Source organism: Oncorhynchus keta, chromosome 11, assembly GCF_023373465.1.
Source record: "Oncorhynchus keta strain PuntledgeMale-10-30-2019 chromosome 11, Oket_V2, whole genome shotgun sequence".
NCBI lineage: Eukaryota > Metazoa > Chordata > Actinopteri > Salmoniformes > Salmonidae > Oncorhynchus > Oncorhynchus keta.
In genome coordinates this window covers 31,171,959-31,191,529 of record NC_068431.1, presented here as the reverse complement: position 1 = coordinate 31,191,529, position 19,571 = coordinate 31,171,959, and the positions used below count along the sequence as shown (strand labels likewise).

At 42.9% G+C, this 19,571-nt stretch overlaps 1 protein-coding gene across 3 annotated transcripts; it reads right to left on the bottom strand.

Moving 5' to 3' along the window:
- Nucleotides 1–113: 113 nt before the first annotated feature.
- On the bottom strand, nucleotides 114–19,350 carry gemin5 (gem (nuclear organelle) associated protein 5). Of its 3 annotated transcripts, none has more exons than XM_035780227.2 (29): nucleotides 18,922–19,350; nucleotides 18,378–18,547; nucleotides 18,119–18,273; nucleotides 17,820–18,001; nucleotides 16,069–16,220; nucleotides 15,136–15,237; nucleotides 14,857–14,989; nucleotides 14,554–14,719; nucleotides 14,133–14,345; nucleotides 13,939–14,024; nucleotides 13,687–13,769; nucleotides 12,981–13,117; nucleotides 12,745–12,818; nucleotides 12,340–12,521; nucleotides 11,894–12,033; nucleotides 11,447–11,618; nucleotides 11,046–11,258; nucleotides 10,797–10,904; nucleotides 10,503–10,625; nucleotides 9,783–9,878; nucleotides 4,711–4,848; nucleotides 4,341–4,488; nucleotides 4,015–4,134; nucleotides 3,657–3,867; nucleotides 3,259–3,519; nucleotides 2,906–3,068; nucleotides 613–1,123; nucleotides 415–499; nucleotides 114–340 (listed from the first exon to the last, which is right to left on the bottom strand). In XM_035780227.2, exons 2-29 carry the CDS (start codon nucleotides 18,538–18,540, stop codon nucleotides 179–181), a joined length of 4,479 nt encoding a protein of 1,492 aa, XP_035636120.1. In that variant the 5' UTR covers nucleotides 18,541–18,547; nucleotides 18,922–19,350; the 3' UTR covers nucleotides 114–178. The 3 variants fall into 3 exon arrangements, with proteins under 3 accessions (XP_035636120.1, XP_035636121.1, XP_035636119.1); XM_035780228.2 differs by having other exon boundaries at nucleotides 18,378–18,508; XM_035780226.1 differs by lacking the exon at nucleotides 18,922–19,350 and having other exon boundaries at nucleotides 18,378–18,900.
- Between the last annotated feature and the right edge of the window lie 221 nt (nucleotides 19,351–19,571).

The window sequence follows — 19,571 nt, the reverse complement described above, 5'->3', positions numbered from 1 at the left end:
CCTAGGCCCCCAGCAGTGCAAAGACATTGAACTAAAATCCTACTTCTGAATCAATACACATTTTATTTGAAGGCTGGTATTCATATACCCATGTATAGTAAATCAGACTTAGCTTAGTGAAAATGTTTATTGATGTGCATTTTACATTGACTTTGTTCAGACTGAAGAAAAATAACCATTAAGATAGGAATCGCTGGGAGGCTTTGCGGAGAGAGGAAGTTCCATACTTGCGGATCAAGGCCACTGCTTCATTCTTTAGGTGATCGGGAACAAGATCGGAACTCTTGCTCAAATAGAGCAGAACTAAGCAGCACTCCAGAACATCTGGGTATGGATATTTCTGAAATAAAATAATATTTTAAAGGCAATAGCATCAGGAAAAAGTTCAGTAAAAAAAGTATGAGGGTGTCTTACTTTGACATGTTCTGGGATGTCAGCCAACTCTTTGTGGTGCTCAGAAACCATGGCAATCAAGCAGGGTAGAGATTCAGTGTCAGCTCTGAAAAACAAAGGATGACTAACAACTATCAAGTAACAAATTATTGCAGTTGTCTTGATAGTCTAAACAGCTAACTAATGTCCAAAGACACAATGACAAAAAATATGCTGTACCCTTGTCCTGCATCAGTGGACTCTTGGCTGTCTGTTGGAGTGGAGCCCTGGGCCGAGGTGGGCTTTTCAGTCTGTCCCTCCCCATGTCTGGCTTTAGTCTCCTGGGTTTGGCTGTGCTGGTGCACCATGGAGGCCAGTCTCTGCTGGATCTTTGCTATAGCCCTCTGTGTGGCCTGGCAGGTTGCGTGGGGCTCAGACAGCAGCACCTGGCAAGCGTTCACACACACTCCCATCTTCACGTCTCCATTCTGAGCGCTCACACACAATCCCATCCCTTCTCCATTTGGAGTGTCAGTAACGTGGCCATCTAATCCATTGATGTGGTTCTCGCTGGCTGAGTGCAGTCCATTAGTCATGTCTCTCTGAGCTCCTGCTGTGTTAGTGCTGAGGCTCCACCACATGTGGTAGAGGTCCTGGTAACACACAAACGCCTCCAGGCTCCGAGCTGCAGCCAAAGCCTTCTCATCCGAGGGGTCCACCATCTTTTTGTGTTCTGAGATGGAGTCGATACCTGGCAGAGAAAGAGTAGAATTAATGAGAATTTCACATTGGTTTAAAGGATGCATTTATTTCATACATTTGAAAGACGAGGACCATACAGTGTTAGTGTCCACACTTCCAGTGATATTGAGTACTGTAGGCACAGATTGCCCTGTTGTCACCAGGCTGTGCATATTTTTTTTTTAAAGTGCAACTGCAGTTAAAGGGTTGGGCCTTTTTTCCTGGAATGAACTAATTCACACAGATTAAAAGTATAACAGTACATTTTATCAAACGTGAGGCCTCTTGTGAATGTTATTGATAATCAACTAGGCTTATCATTGTTTAGCAGTTTTACCATTCTTGTTATCAACACAATTTTGCTGAGATGGGCTAGTACTTTCCAGTAAATGCCATTACAGTAAATCCTTAACTTTCTTTTCAGTTCTCTCTCAGACATGGGAAATAAGAGCATATGGGTATAAATAAAAGTATTGCCAACCTCCTATAGTCAGAGACTCAGACATTTCTCTGTGTTCTCCTGTTGATGATAGACTTACAACTCATTTCACTTCACTACCTCAACTTGCACAAGCAGTACAGGAGGACAGGCATGCAGTGGCCAGAACTGGCTTTGAAACAGAAGCCATTGCCAGAAGCTGCAAAGAAATAAGGGACCGATATGACCAACATGAAGATGGGCTGTATTACCTGAACACAGTAAGTGGGATCATATACCAGCCCTTCAGTGATATGACCACCACTGGCAGCTGGACACTTGTGGCAAGCATGCACGAGAACAACATTTATGGGAAGTGCGAGGTAGGCAACCGCTGGTCCAGCCAGCAGGGTAGGCAACCGCTGGTCCAGCCAGCAGGGCAGCAACCCTAGGGTTTGGCCGTCATTATAAATAAGAATGTTAACGGACTTTCTTAGTTAAATAAAATAAAAACAAACCGCCCAGACGGAGAGGGGAACTGGGCCACTTTTGGAACACCAGAGGGCGCAAGCGCCAACAACTTCCAAGAGCCCTGGGTATTATGACACCATGGCTGAGGACATGTCAGTGAAGCAGGTCCCTAACAAGTGTTCCCTATGGAACACTGGAACCTGGCTTCCATCCTGCTCTACCACACAGACACTTCCTCACCCTTCAAAAGGGAAACCAACTCTTCAAGTGTTACCCGGTGATATACAATGTAGGGTCTTGCAACAGAGGACCAGTCATTCTTATTTACAACCACAGACACACCAGAGACTTTTATGGACCCAAGCCAAGAAATTAGTTTAAGCCTGGCGCCATCTGCTCTGGGATTAAACCAACTGGCTGCAACTCTGAACACTACGGTATTGGAGGAGGTGGACACTTCCCTGGGGCCGCTCCTATACTAGGATGTCCATTGACTGGGATGTCCATGGACACGGCACAGGCTGGAGTGCATCTAAGGAGATCTCTGAAGCTGCCATGCCTCTTCCACCATTAAAATCCATATTAAACATGTTATCAATGCATTATATTACAGTGAAACAATGTTTAACTCACTAACCATTCTGTGCCACCAACTGTATAAGATTGGTTTATGGATTTTGTATAAGACTGAAGAGAATGGCTGTTGTATGAAAAAAAAAAAAAAACCTGTTAACATTATATGTATTGGACATTGCTCTATGGTAGCATTTCTAAATTCAAGGTACTGTACAAATACAGTATATGTGCAAAAAATAATCCATTGTATACATTTTTATTCTTATGGGTCAGTGTGTAATCCTTGCCATGGATAATAAAGATGGGTAAACTAAGATGTTGAGTCACCTTGAGGAAACAGCAGCCTACAGGTCTCTGACATCAGCAAGAAGTGACCCGCCTCATTCCCTCTGGCCACGCCCTGCAACAGCTCCTCTAGGGCCGCCCCCCAGTCACCTAGCAACCAGCTCACTGCACCCAGGGTCAGGTCAAGGGACAGCTGGATCAGAAGCTGGAGGGGGACAAGAGCATTTACAGTGGGTTCAGATGAAAAAACAGGCAGAGGCACCACTGTCTACAGAGTAGATCTTCTCCTAAATGTCTACAAACTTACATTTTCAGATTAAGATCAGTCAATATCTCTCCATCCCATCAGCAGAATAATTTCACCCCAGCCCAGCCTCTGTCCACTGATGACCTACCTGTTTCATAGGAACGTTAGGTGTTGTCTGAGGATTCTCTATAGCCTTCAGTTGTTGGTGAAGAGCTTTGAGTATCTCTGGGTTGCTGGGGGAGACAGCAAACTCTCTCTCCCACACAGCCTTCAGGGTAGCCAGGAAGCCATCTTGATTCTTACAGGGAGCAGACCAGGGATGGATGGAGGAACAGGTCCAAGTCACTATGTCGGTCCCTGTTAGACTCACTGTGAGCAGCTCAATAGTGCAGTAATGTAACCGGTGGGCCTATAGCAGAGGGGGACAGTATAGATAAAGCATGAAAATCAACATGCAACTCTTATCTGACCATCATCTATAGCTAATCAATGGGACTATATAGAGCATCTTCATCTATAAGCATCGGCCAGTTCAGGGCAACTTACCAATAGGCTCTCATGTGTGCTGAGGAGTTGCTGTGCTCCCAGCCAATCCTGAGAGGACGCCAGGTCTTTGGCACATCTCAGGGAGAGTGAATAGGACAGGTCGCTTTCGCCAGCGATCCTCGCCAGACTGGCAGCCGTCTTCAGTGAGACAGGGTCGTTTTTCTTGGCGATGACTTTGGCTGCGTCGAAGCCGGAGTCCACGGCGAGATAACTGAGTGATAAATACACAGCGAGTTCCTTTAGCATCAAGTCGGCTATTTCGAGGAACCAGATTTTACTCTACCTGCATTGCACAGTGCACTTTTACACCAAGACGCAGTTTTATTAATGAAAATAGGTAAAGGTTAGTCTTAATTACCATTTAGCAGCAGTAGACAAGTGGCCGTCTTTCTCCAGCACGGCTGCCCAGGTGGTGTAGAGCTTCTTGAGCACAGGGTCATCTGGCTGCAGCCTAGCCTTGGCCAGGGCTATGGCCTCCCTGAGAAAGCACAAACATTTCACTCACAGCTTAGAGATTACAATGATCACTCCCATTGATAGGTCAGTCACAGGTAGCACAATCTAAAATCCTAACACTTAGAAGTTACTCTAATGGATCCTCCTACAACACTAACTTTGTTATTCTTTATTTCATCATTTATGTGTAAAATAAACAGACAAACGTGTGTGTGTCTGCTGAATGACCTGTAGAGCTGGTGGGACTTGAGGAGGTCGATGGCCTCGTAGACCTTGTTGATGGAGAGAAGATGGGAGGCAGCCTTGAGGAACTGCTCCTGAAGACACAGCTGCTTCACATAGACCTCCACGGTCTTCAGCCACACCTGGTAACCAGCTGAGAGGGTTTCACAAGTGTTATTACACACCTGCATGCATCCATACATACAGCACCTCACCATGTCAAAGAGCAAGAGAACAAAAAAATTATACTAATCAAAAACTAACTAAATTGACTAGTTGGTTGTTGAATCAACTTAATATTCTAAATATGCATTCTAAAATGGAATAAATATTAAAGAAATAAAACCATTTTACAATTAAAATGAGTGCCCTTTACCCATAGGTGCAACTGAGAGCAGGTGATCACTCAGCTCTCCTTTCTCAGTGGCCACCTGCAGAGCTCCAGCAATGTCACCTTTCCATAGTCTCAGGTACACCGCAGACTCATAGTGACCTGCCTCCACATGGCCCTCCTCTACAGGTTTAAAAGGCACACCACAACAATAGAAGAATGGAAGTGATTTGTCAGTCACCTTTTACCCGCACACACACACACACACACACACACACACACACACACACACACACACACACACACAGTGCAGTCGGAAAGTATTCAGTCCCTTTCACTTTATCAACATTTTGTTACGTTACAGCCGTATTATAAAATGGATTAAAGAAATTTACATCTACACACAACACACCCCATAATGACAAAGCGGAAACAGATTTAGAAATGTAACATTTATTTAAAAAAAAACCCACAGAAATAACTTATTTACATAAATATTCAGACCCTTTACTCAGTACTTTGTTGAAGCACCTTTGGCAGCGATCACAGTCTTCAGTGTTCTTGGGTATGACGCTACAAGCTTTGTACACCTGTATTTGGTGATCCCATTTTTCTCTGCAGATCCTGGGTTGCGTCGCTGCACAGCTATTTTCAGGTCTCTCGAGAGATGCTCACTTGGGTTCAAGTCTTGGCTCTGGCTGGGCCACTGAAGGACATTTAGAGACTTGTCCCGAAGCAACTCATGCATCGTCTTGGCTGTGTTTATTTATTTATTTTATTTAACCAGGTAGGCTAGTTGAGAACAAGTTCTCATTTACAACTGTGACCTGGCCAAAATAAAGCAAAGCAGTTCGACACATACAACAACACAGAGTTACACATGGAATAAACAAACATACAGTCAATTATACAGTAGAAAAAGTCTATCTAGTGTGTGCAAATGAGGTAAGATAAGGGAGTTAAGGCAATAAATAGGCCATGGTGGCGAAGTAATTACAATATACAAATTAAACACTGGAGGGATAGATGTGCAGAAGATGAATGTGCAAGTAGAGATACTGGGATGCAAAGGAGCAAGATATATAAATAACAGTATTGAGGTGAGGTAATTGGATGGGATATTTACAGATGGGCTATGTATCGGTGCAGTGACCTGTGAGCTGCTCTGACAGCTGGTGCTTAAAGCTAGTGAGGGAGATATGAGTCTCCAGCTTCAGTGATTTTTGCAGTTCGTTCCAGTCATTGGCAGCAGAGAACTGGAAGGAAAGGCAGCCAAATGAGGAATTGGCTTTGGGGGTGACCAGTGAGATATACCTGCTGGAGCGCATGCTAAGAGTGGGTGCTGCTATGGTGACCAGTGAGCTGAGATAGGGCGGAGCTTTACCTAGCAAAGACTTGTAGATGACATGGAACAAATGGGTTTGGCGACGAGTTTGAAGCGAGGGCCAGCCAACGAGTGTACTGGTTGCAGTGGTGGGTAGTATATGTGACTTTGGTGACTAAACGGATGGCACTGTGATAGACTGCATCCAATTTGTTGAGTAGACTGTTGGAGGCTATTTTGTAAATTACGTTGCCGAAGTCGAGTATCGGTAGGGTGGTCCGTTTTACGAGGGTATGTTTGGCAGCATGAATGAAGGATGCTTTGTTGCGAAATAGGAAGCTGATTCTAGATTTAACTTTGGATTGGGGATGCTTAATGTGAGTCTGGAATGAGAGTTAACAGTCTAGCCAGACACCTAGGTATTTGTAGTTGTCAGAACCGTCCAGAGTAGTGATGCTGGACGGAGGGGAGGACAGGTGCAGGCAGCGAACAGTCGAAGAGCATGCACTTAGTTTTACTTGCGTTTAAGAGCAGTTGGAGGCCACGGAAGGAGAGTTGTATGGCATTGAAGCTCGTCTGGAGGTTAGTTAACACGGTGTACAAAGAAGGGCCAGAAGTATACAGAATGTTGTCGTCTGTGTAGAGGTGGATCAGAGAATCACCAGCAGCAAGAGCGACATCATTGATGTATACAGAGAAGAGAGTCGGCACAAGAATTGAACCCTCCCCCATAGAGACTGCCAGAGGCCCAGACAACAGGCCCTCCGATTTGACACACTGAACTCTGAGATGTAGTTAGTGAACCAGGCGAGGCAGTAATTTGAGAAACCAAGGCTGTTGAGTCTGCCGATAAGAATGTGGTGATTGACAGAGTCGAATGCCTTGGCCAGGTCGATGAATACGGCTACACAGTAATGTCTCTTATCGATGGCGGTTATGATATCGTTTAGGACCTTGAGCGTGGCTGAGATGCACCCATGACCAGCTCTGAAAACAGATTGCATAGAGGAGATGGTACGGTGGGATTCGAAATGGTCGGTGATCTGTTTGTTAACTTTTGCAGCTCTTTCAGAACATCAGCTATCTGGACTTGGGTGAAGGAGAAATGGGGAGGCTTGGGCGAGTTGCTGTGGGGGCTGTGGGGGGTTGCAGGGCAGTTGACTGGGGTAGGGGTAGCTAGGTGGAAAGCATGGCCAGCCATAGAAAAATGCTTATTGAAATGTTCAACTATAGTGGATTATCGGTGGTGACAATGTTTCCTAGCCTCAGTGTGCTTAGGGTCGTTGTCCTGTTGGTGGAAGATGAATCTTCACCCCAGTCTGACGTCCTGAGTGCTTCATCAAGGATCTCTCTGTACTTTACTCTGTTCATCTTTGCCTCGGTCCTGACTAGTATCCTTGTCCCTGAGGCTGACACACATCCACATAGCATGATGCTTCCATCACCATGCTTCATCGTAGGGATGGTGCCAGGTTTCCTCCAGATATGACGCTTGGCATTCAGGTCAAAGAGTTCAATGTTGGTTTCAACAGACCAGATAATCTTGTTACTCATGGTCTGAGTTTCTTCAGGTGCCTTTTGGCAAACTCCAAGCAGGCTGTCATGTGCCTTCCGTCTGGCTACTCTACCATAAAGGACTGATTGGTGAAGTGCTGCAGAGATGGTTGTCCTTCTGGAATGTTCCCCTTTCTCCACAGAGGAACTCTGGACCTCTATCAGAGTGACGATCGGGTTCTTGGTCACCTCCCTGACCAAGGCCCTTCTCCCCTGATTGCTCAGTTTGGCCAGACAGTCAGCTCTAGGAAGAGTTATGGTGTTTCCAAACTTCTTCCATTTAAGAATGATGGAGGGCACTGTGTCCTTGGGGACCTTCAACGCTGCAGATATTATTTGGTACCCTACCCCAGGTCTGTGCCTCGACACAATCCTATCTTGGAGCTCTACCGACAATTCCTTCGACCTGATGGCTTGGTTTTTACTCTGACATGTACCGTCAACTGTGGGACGTTATACAGACGGGTGTAACGTAACAAAATGTTGAAAGGAAGGGGTCTGAATATTTTCCGAATGCACTGTATATACAGTAAGGGTTGTAGACACACACACACATAAGTTTGGACACCTACTCATTCAAGGGTTTTTCTTTATTTTTACTATGTTCTACATTGTAGAATAATAGTGAACACATCGAAACTATGAAATAACACATATGGAATCAGGTAGTAACCCCCCCCCCCAAAAAAAGTGTTAAAATCTAAATATATTTAGATTTAAAAGGATTCTTCAAAGAAGCCACCCGTTGCCTTGACAGCTTTGGACACTCTTGGCATTCTCTCAACCAGCTTCACCTTGAATGCTTTTCCAACAGTCTTGAAGGAGTTCCCACATGCTGAGCACTTGTTGGCTGCTTTCCTTCGCTCTGCGTTCCAACTCAAAGTTAATTTGTGAAATGTATGTCCTTCTTAATGCGTTTGAGCCAATCAGTTTTGTTGTGACAAGGTAGGGATGGTATACAGAACATAGCCCTATTTAGTAAAAGACCAAGTCCACAGTATGGCAATAACAGCTCAAATAAGCAAAGAGATATGACAGTCCATCATTACTTCAAGACATGAAGGTCAGTCACTGCGGAACACTTCAAGAATTTTGTAAGTTTCAAGTGCAGTCGCAAAAACCATCAGGTGCTATGATAAAACTGGCTCTCATGAGGACTGCCACAGGAATAAAAGACCCAGAGTTACCACTGCTGCAGACATTACCAGCCTAAGAAATTGCAGCCCAAATTAATTCTTCAGAGTTCAAGTTACCTTCACATCAACTGTTCAGAGGAAACTGCGTGAATCAGGCCTTCATGATCGATCACTGCAAAGAAACCACTACTAAAGGACACCAATAAGAAGAAGAGATTTGCTGGGGCCAAGAAACACGAGAAATGGAAATTAGACCAGTGGAAATCTGTCCTTTGGTCTGATGAGTCTTTGTGAGACGCAGAGTAGGTGAACGAATGATATCCACATGTGTGGTTCCAGACGTGAAGCATGGAAGTGGAGGTGTGATGGTGTGCTTTGCTTTTGGGATTTATTTATTTCGAATTCAAGGCACACAACCAGCATGGCTACCACAGCATCCTGCAGCGATATGCCATCGCATCTGGTTTGCGATTAGTGGAACTATCACTTGTTTTTCAACAGGACAAAGATCCAACACTCCCCCAGGCTGTGTAAGGGCTATTTGACCAATAAGGAGAGTTATGGAGTGCTGCATCAGATGACCTGGCCTCCAGTCACCCACCTCAACCCAATTGAGATGGTTTGGGATGAGTTGGAACGCAGAGCGAAGGAAAAGCAGCCAACAAGTGCTCAGCATGTGGGAACTCCTTCAAGACTGTTGGAAAAGCATTCAAGGTGAAGCTGGTTGAGAGAATGCCAAGAGTGGGCAAAGCTGTCATCAATGCAAAGGGTGTCTAATTCGAAGATTCTAAAATACATTTTGATTAGTAAAAAAATAATTTAAAAAAGTTGGTTACTTCATGTTATTTCATAGTTTTGATATCTTCATTCTTATTGTACAATGTAGAATATAGTAAAAATACAGAAAAACCCTGGAATGAGTAGGTGTCCAAACATTTGACTGGTACTGTATAAACACACATTCACGTAGAGAAAGCATTATAACACATGTATATGTATTATGAAAGTGTTATAATAAGTGCTATTAAATTGTTTAAAAAGTATGTAATCTTTATGAACGTGTAATAACAATCATATAATACAACATAAGATAGTGTACTCACCCTCCTCTTGGAACATCCTATAGAGGGCATCTCTGTCTGCGAACAGACCCAGTTGGATGTGATCTCCCAGGCCTGGGACACAGTGGGCGGGAGAGGCTGAGGACAGACAGGGATGGACAAAGACAGGGTCAGAGTCAAATGCTGCTCTATGGAGGACAGAAAAAAAATGACCACTTATCTTTCTGGATCATGTCTCATGAATCTTATGATGCAGACTTAAATAAAGACAAATCCTGGTGCTTTTTTTTATGCCGGCGCCTACACATGAAAATGTAGTCAGGAAACAATAGTTGAGTACTTGTTCATTATTTTGGTCAGGGTTCCCCATCGGAGGTTTATTTGGCACCCTAAGTTCTGAACAAAAAAACAGACTAAAAACATCAGGAAATCAGTGCTAAGTGATTTTAATTTAAGAAATCTGTTCCTATATATATATAGATATATATCTACGCATAATAGAGAGACACGTGATCGTATACAAATGTAAGTGAGGTTTGAAATGATTACCTTTTAGTCAAAAATAACTGTTTGGGATTCTTGCAGTCAATTTGCAGTCTACCACCTATTTGTAATTATGTTCTGGCCCCCCGACCCCCAAATAAATCGTCCCACAGTTGAATCTAGCTGATGATCCCTGATATAGGTCCTCAAAAAGCGTAGCTACTGGGCTACATGTCTAATCTTGTAGTATAATCCAGATAAGGATGGATTGAGTCTCACCCTCAGAGTGCCTGACTGTTGCCAGGTTGAGACAGTCCTGCTGGAGGTCTTCTCTGGGGCGGTGGTCCATGGAGGTACTGAGGGGCAGCATGGAGCGAGGTTTCCTCTTCTTCAGAGTCACCTCTGGAGGAAAGACAGACCGCAAGAGGGGTTGGAGTGGATGGAGACAGATACTTACACTTGTCTTTTAATAAAGGGCCCCATGTTTTTCTTGGTTAGTTCACGTGGTTAGGAAAAACTCTGTGCCCTATGAACAATTTTCTTAGTGTAATTTGATAGGATTCCATACAGTACCTGTTTTCTCCACTTTTTTAATTTCTTTCTTTACAGTGAGTAAGGATTTCCCTCCATTTTGCACTTTCTCCATCACAGGTCTGTCCATCTGATTACTGGATGAAGAGACTAAAATAAAAGGAGTAGTATGTGTGAGCTGTATGACATTGTCATTATTTAAGGATTGCATATGGCAGATGCAATTGAAGGAGATGACTGGATTGAGACAGACTGAATGTAATAGTAGATTGGATATGACTGCAGTGCTACCTGTCACTGAGGAGATGCTAGTCGTCTCGCTCCCCTCCTCCTCCTCCTCCTCGTTGTCAGATGGTCTTTCTCCTGGTGCCGGGGACACCCCTACTTTATTCCCCTCTCCAATTAGAGACAAGCTCTCCTCCGCCTTTGCTCCTCCTTTCCCAGTTGCCTTTTTCTTCTTCTTGGCCTTTAACTTAGCCTTAACTTGGTCAAGTGTCTTTTTCGCTAAGAAGAGAAATACATTTTTACCTTTGTATTATCATTAGAACAATCTACAATTCATTGCACTCTAAATGTTATGGATCTTTACAATCAAATATATGAAAATGATCAAATGTTGACCATTTACACAACCAGCAACATTCTAAAAAGCAACGTTGTGAATAAAACTAGAAAAAAAAATGTTTTGTTACTTTTGGGGGGCTTGGTGAATTCCTGCTTGGACACAGCCCACTCCTGCACAGTGAAGTCATCTGCTCCCGTCCAGACCAGGTCCGGGTCCACAGGAGACCACTGGACACACAGCAGCCGGCCCCTGTGACCCCTGTAGTTGCACAGTCCCTCTTCCTTCTGCACATCCCACACCTGGGGACCATATAGATTTAATTTGCTATAAATGGCACAGGTACAGCCAACTAGCACTAGCAAACGCTACCTAGCAACAACAAAAAAGAAACGATACTTGGAGTCCATGTATCGGTATAATAAAATCGATCAAAATAATATTGCGACATGCAACTATATCAATTTTCCCCCATCACTATATAGAACCACATGGAAGAAAACAGTAGGCACTAGTAAAAGGTGTAACGGCTGGGTCCGTGTAGCTGTCGTTAGGTAAATAACACATTGGGACGGACCTGTGCTGTACCGTCGTAACAGACGGTGACCAGTCTCCCGTCATGGTGGGGGCTCCAGGCCAGGCCAGTGATCTTTGCTGTGTGACCCGCCAAGCTCCGATACGCCTCGGTCATCACAACGGGAATCTCTGGAGGAGTCTCTGAACAAAGACAAAGAAAAACAGTGACCACTTCAAAATACTGTGAAATTAACCAGAAATGGCTAACTCCTGCATAGCATCTTCCAAGGCCATTTAGTTATCATAGCTACCGTTCACAATGGAGACCTCCGCTGGCCTACTGCTGTCTCTACATCCCATATTACCCTCACTGCATCATACCTTGAGATATGCACACTTGTCTTTCACACAGATCAGACAACATATCAATAGAATATTTAAGTTAAACACTCAGATCTCAAAATAAGATTCAGCTCTTAGAATACAACCCTGGGGAACTCTCTTCACCTATGACAGTGCGGAGGTCATGGACATAGACCAAGGCGTTGCTGGACCCAGAGGCCAGGAGGTACTGCAGCTCGGGCAGGGAACTGTGGTCATGGTGCCAGCGCAGCACGTTGATGATCTTATGGTGCTGCTGGATGGTACACAGCAGCTTGAGAGTCGGAGCCTGGTATACCTCTACAGACCTGAAAGAGACAAAGCCAGGAAATATAGTTAGCCCCATATCATTTCAAGCACTTTGTGACCTACTGTAAATGGATACATAAATAAAATCTACCACATTACAGTAAATGCATCATTACAGCTGTAGTCTTATTTTTGATAGGCACTCAATCATTCTAGACGACAGTTGGTTCCAGGCAATTCTCCAGGCCTATATACACAGTTTAAGGGAATGAGAGGACTCACCCGTCCTCATTGCCGATGGCCACAACTTTACCATCTGGTTTCCAGCTGAGATCTGTGTGGGGTGACAGCTTGTGCTGCAGAAAATAGAACATGACCTTCAAAACCTATTCAAATTACCAACATTATATTCAATTGCACATCGCCACATGCAGTGATTGGGTAAAATACTTAAGGAATTAAGTAGAGGATTTTGCTGAAAAGGAAATGCATAAATGTAGATAGCCTTTCCATCTCACCTTGATGCTGTTGGTGTCCTTGATGACCCTGTCAATGTCTGTGGCCTCTCCCGCCAGTTTCCAGGGGTCATGCTGTAGGATGATGCCCTCTCCAGCACAGCTATACAGGCTGTAGGACAGACGGTCTCCTGTTCCACCTGGATGTCATGCTGACTGTTATACACTGTTCCAGCATCCCCTTGTCTTGCTTATTCACACACAATCATACTCATCCAGCGTATATTATGGTATATTATCTGATGGTTGCAGAGTCTGACAACACTAATCAGTTATTGATAACCCTCAAGACGTCACATCTCAATCTCAATGTCCACATGACATTATGGAGCCTTTCCAGCAGAAAGTGTCTAAAAAAATTAACAGGTCTTTGTTGGTTTAGAAACCATCAGCAGATCTTTCTCACAGGAGCAATTATGTTTACTGCTTCAAAAGACTGAATGACTGATACGGTAATCAAAATGTCATCTGCCGGCAGCTGGTAAAATGTACTTTCCACCATCTTCATTTCCCAATGAATGGCTCAGGGAGAGAGATAATTGTTTTTGCAACTCATTGAACTATGGAGTATATTAAAAAAGTGTCAAGAGATGCATGCTTTCTGCTGACTCATGGCTTTGGCACAACGTCCACTCAGAGAAGTTGCTGGGTCAGAGGGTGCTCAGCATACAGTACACACACACTTACACTTAAGAGCTTAAGAGCTTACCAAATGACAGAGGAGGGACTGGGGGTCCCCAGGCTAATGTGTACACAGTCTTTTTGTGATAAGTGCTGGATACCTGAGGCGGCCTGGAAACAACACAATAAAGACCTTTCATTATCGTCATAACAGACATGAAATGTCATTATCTTGGTGAGAAGTGTTGATAATCACTAACAGTATGGATTTGATTAAACCGCCAACGTACAGTATCTCAGATACTAGAGTTAAGAGAAAGTTGTAGATGAAGAGTTTTACTTGTTAGAGAACGCATCGTAAATGCCAACTTTGCCGTCATCAGTTCCAAAAGCTAAGGATCCTTCTTTTGTTGGATGCCAGGACAACTGTAATGAACAAATAATTGTCAAACACACACACACGCTAGCCATATTCAGTTTTACCATAAACCATTAGTCAATGACTGATATCAACATGCCCTAAGAGTCTCTTACCGCTGTGACTTTGGACTTGATGCCCTGCCAGAAGGTCTTGGTGTCGTACTTGTTCTGGATTGAGAGGGTGCTCCACACGCGGATCATGCCATCTCCCACCCCCAGGGCCAAGCAGCCCGTACCCACAGGAGAGAAGGCCAGGGTGTACACAAACCCCCCCAGGGTGGGAAGGGTCCAGCAGCAGTCCAACGACGACAGATCCCAGCATTTTATCTGGAATAATGATAAGAAGCAAATTTGTGAGAAATTCTGTAATCACTCTCGGCACATATGCACGCTAAGTACTGCTCATAAACCGCATGTTTGATTGACCACTTATAGGAACCAATTTCACACCATACTCAAAGTGTCACGGTTGTCAATAGACAGTCAGTGAATTGCTTGCTAAAGCTACATCGAGAGGGTTTAACTCTCATCTCACCTCTCTGTCCATTGAGGTGCTGAGCAGGAGCTCTCTGTTGTCCTGAACACATACTGAGCTCATGTTGAACACGATCCTGCTGTGGTTCTGGCCCTCTGAGGATGCTCCTAACAGACTCCACTTCTGCTTGCCTCCCTTGGTGAGGTCCCACAAGATCAGCTCACCCCTTCACATACAGGGGGATGTTAGTACAGTCTGGACAAAACGAATGATCAAAATAATTAAGTATTAGTGAGTTGCCGACTAAAACACATTTATCACAATTAACTATACCATCCTCAATTATGTTTTTATAGTTCATACCCAAAGCAGCTTGATACGACTTGCGTTGGCTTCCCCTTAGGCCAGTGCACAGTGAGCCAGAGTCTCTCCTTGACCGCAGGATCCACCCCTGTCCCTCTTCTCTTCAGGAACGGTAGCTTCATGGTCATCACACCTGACAGAGAGAGACATAATCATCTTTAACTCCAAGAGATGGGACCCTCTTAAAGAGCATACTGCACAAACTCTCAATAGTAGTATGATATGCAGCTAAAGCTATGGAGGATGCAGGTTGTTAACTCAGTTAGGATATCGTCTCACCTTTGCCCTTCAGCGTGCTCCAGATTCTTATGGTCTGGTCCTTGCTCCCAGATGCAAGATAACACCCCTTTTCTTTGCCCTCGGTCATCCCATTGGTCGTTTCTGAAAATATTATTTTAATTATACGTAACAAATTAAAGTGATTCACATAAAATAATAACAAAACAGTAATAACAAAGAAACAAAAAGACAAGAGAAAGGACAATGAAAAAGAAAAACTAATTAAACTCATACATTAAAAGACACTGAAATCCTGATCTCCTCTGGCAGACCATTCCAAAGTCTAGGGGCACTAAAGGGCAAAAGCTCCCTCTGTTTTCAACCTAGACTTTGGAATAGTCTGCCAGAGATTATCAGGATTTCAGTGTCTTTTAATGTATGAGTGCCTTGTCAACAGTGCCTTGCCAGAGGATCTCTGTCTGCTTCCTGATTCGTAGGGAGATAAAAGATCCGATATAGGATGAGGCTAAACCAAGCCTTAAACATGTAGTACAATTTTCTATTATTTTCTAAGAGAAGCTAAAATAGGTGTGATATGGTAATGGCTACCATTCCTAGTGCTTCTTAAAAGCCAAGCTGCATTTTCAACTTACTATAGACAGAGTGATTTCTGACTGAGTTACAGTAATATAGGTGTGAGGAAATAAAAGCATGTATAACTTTCTCCAGATCAGTGACCGAAATAAAATACTTGACTTTAACTATATTTCTTAGATGAGCAGGACTGGACAACCTTCTTCACGAGGTTTAGGTCAGGGGGGGAAAAAAAGACACCAAGGTTTCTGGCCTTAGGCTTTACATTGGTGGACAAAGGGGTAAAACGTATCTTAAAAACATTGATGACTAAAAATAGATAGTTCTCTCATCATGCCACTTGTCACTGACTGAATACATTTAGGATGGCTCGGCACAGCATCTTTCATAATACACCACCTGTGTTGTCGTCTACTCTGCTGTAAAGCACCTCCTCATTGGGTAGTGGAGCCCAGGCCAGGGCGTGGATCTCGTCGTCATGGCCACGGAGACGATGCACCACCTCACCTTTCTTACTGATGTCAATCAGCACAATCATGCCATCTTTGTACCTAAGAGAGATTAAGATACATAATCACATGTAATGTTTTGCTGGGAAGTAATTTGTCACTGGTATTTGCTGTTCGTGATGCATATCGATGGATGCTGTGAAATGTACTAGGGCTGACCGCAATTATTTAACAGGTCTATAGGCTGTTGGTCAATCTAGAATTTTTTTGTTATTTAAAAAAAAAAAATGTATTACTTCAACCTAGATTTTTGTTGTTGTTGTCGAGCAGTAGAAAATATCAATATATATTAGTTTTTAATGGCACACGAGACACCCATCTTATTGACACCCATCTCAGTGATCTAATCCATTGCGGAGGCTGTGGGATGGGACAGTCCAAGAAGGGGAATGTGGCTGCACAAGGCACATCTCACTCCAGAATGCACTTTCCAAGCCATTGCGCACATTCATTGTTTCATAACTTCATTGTGTGAACTGTTTGCGTTTGATTGTTAGTGTACAACAATTCCCCATTACATATATTGCCAGTAGTATATTTACCGTTAATTCCTAATCTACAATGTTTGTTTGGTTACTGTAATGTCTGTTAATGCATTAAATATATTATTACTCCAGTATTTTACTGTTCTCATTGTCAGAGTGGACACATTGTTTGCAGAGCGCACAACCTATGCTACACAAGAAACACATTTTGGTTAATTTAATTCCATTCATGAGTTTTGTACATTTAGTCAGTCTTTTGTTTGGAGCGCTCCTGTCAATGTTGAGTAAGGACGCACACCTGATAACGATTTGAAGTAGGCCTATAGGCTACCTGGTCGGTGCAAAAATGTAGGAATATAAATGTGCCCATTTGGGGATCTGAACATATTTCTGATTGCAAGGAGCTTCAGGCCGGAACCAAGTTAATAGTTGATACAATATTTGAAGTTCGTTGCAGACACGCCATGCCAATGTGACTTATAGGATATTTATATTTAAACTCAAGATATTTTCTACCTGCAGGCTGGAATGTTTTTATTTGTTATCTTTATAGGCTATTTTTTACATAGTTGGCAATGGCAATAGGAGTTACTTTTTGGGTTTTATAATATTCATCGAATTTTGATTAACCACATGAGAATGATGTTGAAATACCGAAGACGTTATTATAAATTCAATTAAACTGTTCCACGAAAATATGCATAAGAAAACCATAACTGGCACACAGATCGATAGAAATTGTAAGATAAATTGGCATTCCACATGAGAAATTTTGCAGACTCCTCGTGTAGCCTATTGCCAGCAACTTCAGGAGAGTAACGACAGAATTTGGGAAAGCCAGTAGGAGTGGGAGGATGGTCGGGACATGTTACATTTTCTTCTTCTTCTGTTTATCTTGATCTCTAGCTCCCCTTTGAGTAATTTGTGTCTTATTTCATCAAACAGTGAGCTTAAAGCATCAGACAGCTCATTGCTTGTTACTGTTTATTTTATTAAAACACATAGGGTGTATATTTACATGGAAAAATACACGTTTTGAGCAGACGACTTTCGGTCGACCAAGATTTTTTTTAGTCGTGGACAGCCCTAAAATGTACACTTCTCAGCATAAGCAATTATTGTGCATGCATGCACCACTAGAAGTTAAATATCATACCCCACAGCAACATAGTGCCAGTTGTGAGGGGAGCAGGCCAGGCAGAAGATATTCCTTGGTTCGGGGAAGAAGCTTTGAGATTCACCAGTGTTGTACTGGTAGCAGACCACAATGCCCTTCTCATCCCCTGACACCACAAGGTTCTTTTCCCCAGGGGACCAGTGGAGGGCTGTGATCGTGTTCTGTACACATAATAGACTTAGATACATTTTCTCATAGAAACATTTTTTCAAACTATTGTATCTTAAACCTGGTAGAGAGAGACAAGATGGAATCAACACTATTCAAAAAGGTCTTACCTGGTGAGTTTTGTGCTCCTTTACCATGACCTTCTCATTTGTGTCCCAGAATTTAACAGTCCCATCATCTGAAGTACTGGCACAATTATGGCTTTGTCCGGCATGCTGGCAGAATGAGAAGCCAGACACTCTCTCTCTGTGGCCAACCAGTTCACCTGAAAGCAAGACACATTAGAATTAGCCATGTTTATTTAATACATGTCCACTGACTGACTTCTAGAACACACAATGGCTAACATAAGAATAATAGGGTACTTACCAACAACTGTAGAGGATGATGCTGTAACGTCAACCAAATATATGGTGTTTTTAGCTCCAAACGCCAATATACCCTTGTCATTCGTGTCACTGCATCGCGAAGAGTACCAGTTTGGAGAGGCTGGAAGAAGTCTCTCGTGCATTGTGAAAGAAGTAATCGACATTCAGAATCTAAATTGATATACAGTAAATCAAAATCTATTCACATCACTGGGGAATAAAGAACGATTCAAAAGCACATGTCTTATTCAAGTGGAGCGTTCATGCTGCATCATAAACAGAACGAAAGCCGTATGATTGACCCAATTGTCGTAAAGAGTACGGAACCAGAGAAGGGTTAAACTATGTCAGTAATCTTGCCTTTTTTTCCTTCGCATTTGATAAATACATTTTGTCTTATCAGCTCATATTTGTATATTATGCATTTTAATAATTTACTGTATATGAAGATTTTAAGATTGATAAAACGAAACAACAAGAACAGTACAATATGAAGATAGGCTAAACGCGAGCTGTGTTCGAATACTTATATTAACTGCACTTACCATACTATTTGCGACGTATTTGAGTATGTAGTATGCTTATTGGTTATATCATGGATATCGTACTAAATACGCCAACATACGAAATATTCAAGCAGTGCACACTATGTACGTGCTTTTAGGGCCACAATGCAAATTCTTCAGAGAAGGGCGAGACTTCACAACGGTTTCAGATTTCAAGAAAATTGTGGAAAATATGCAGCCGAAGTCCGACGATATCGGATACAATTTAATTGCTGACAATTATGACAAATGTTAAGAAAGGTTGAGCATTGTAATAAAGCATTGACTTTTCAAATATATTACGTTGGCTGACGTGTTAGCTACGCTATCCTTGCGAACTGCAGCATATCATTAAAGCAGTACTATTGTTGTCTCTACCTTCTTGCCCATTGTGCTGTTGTCTGTGCCCAACAATGTTTGTACCCTGTTTTGTGTTGCTACCGTGTTATGTTGTCGTTTTAGGTCCCTCTTGTCGTGATGTTTGTATTGTCCTATATTTTAATTTTAAAAATTTAAAATCCCAGCAGGAGGCATTTGTCTTTTGGTAGGCCGTCATTGTAAGTAAGAATTTGTTCTCAACTGACTTGACAGGTTAAATAAAAAGTAAAACTTGGGGCTCCCGAGTGATGTTAGCTAGTACCAATACATCG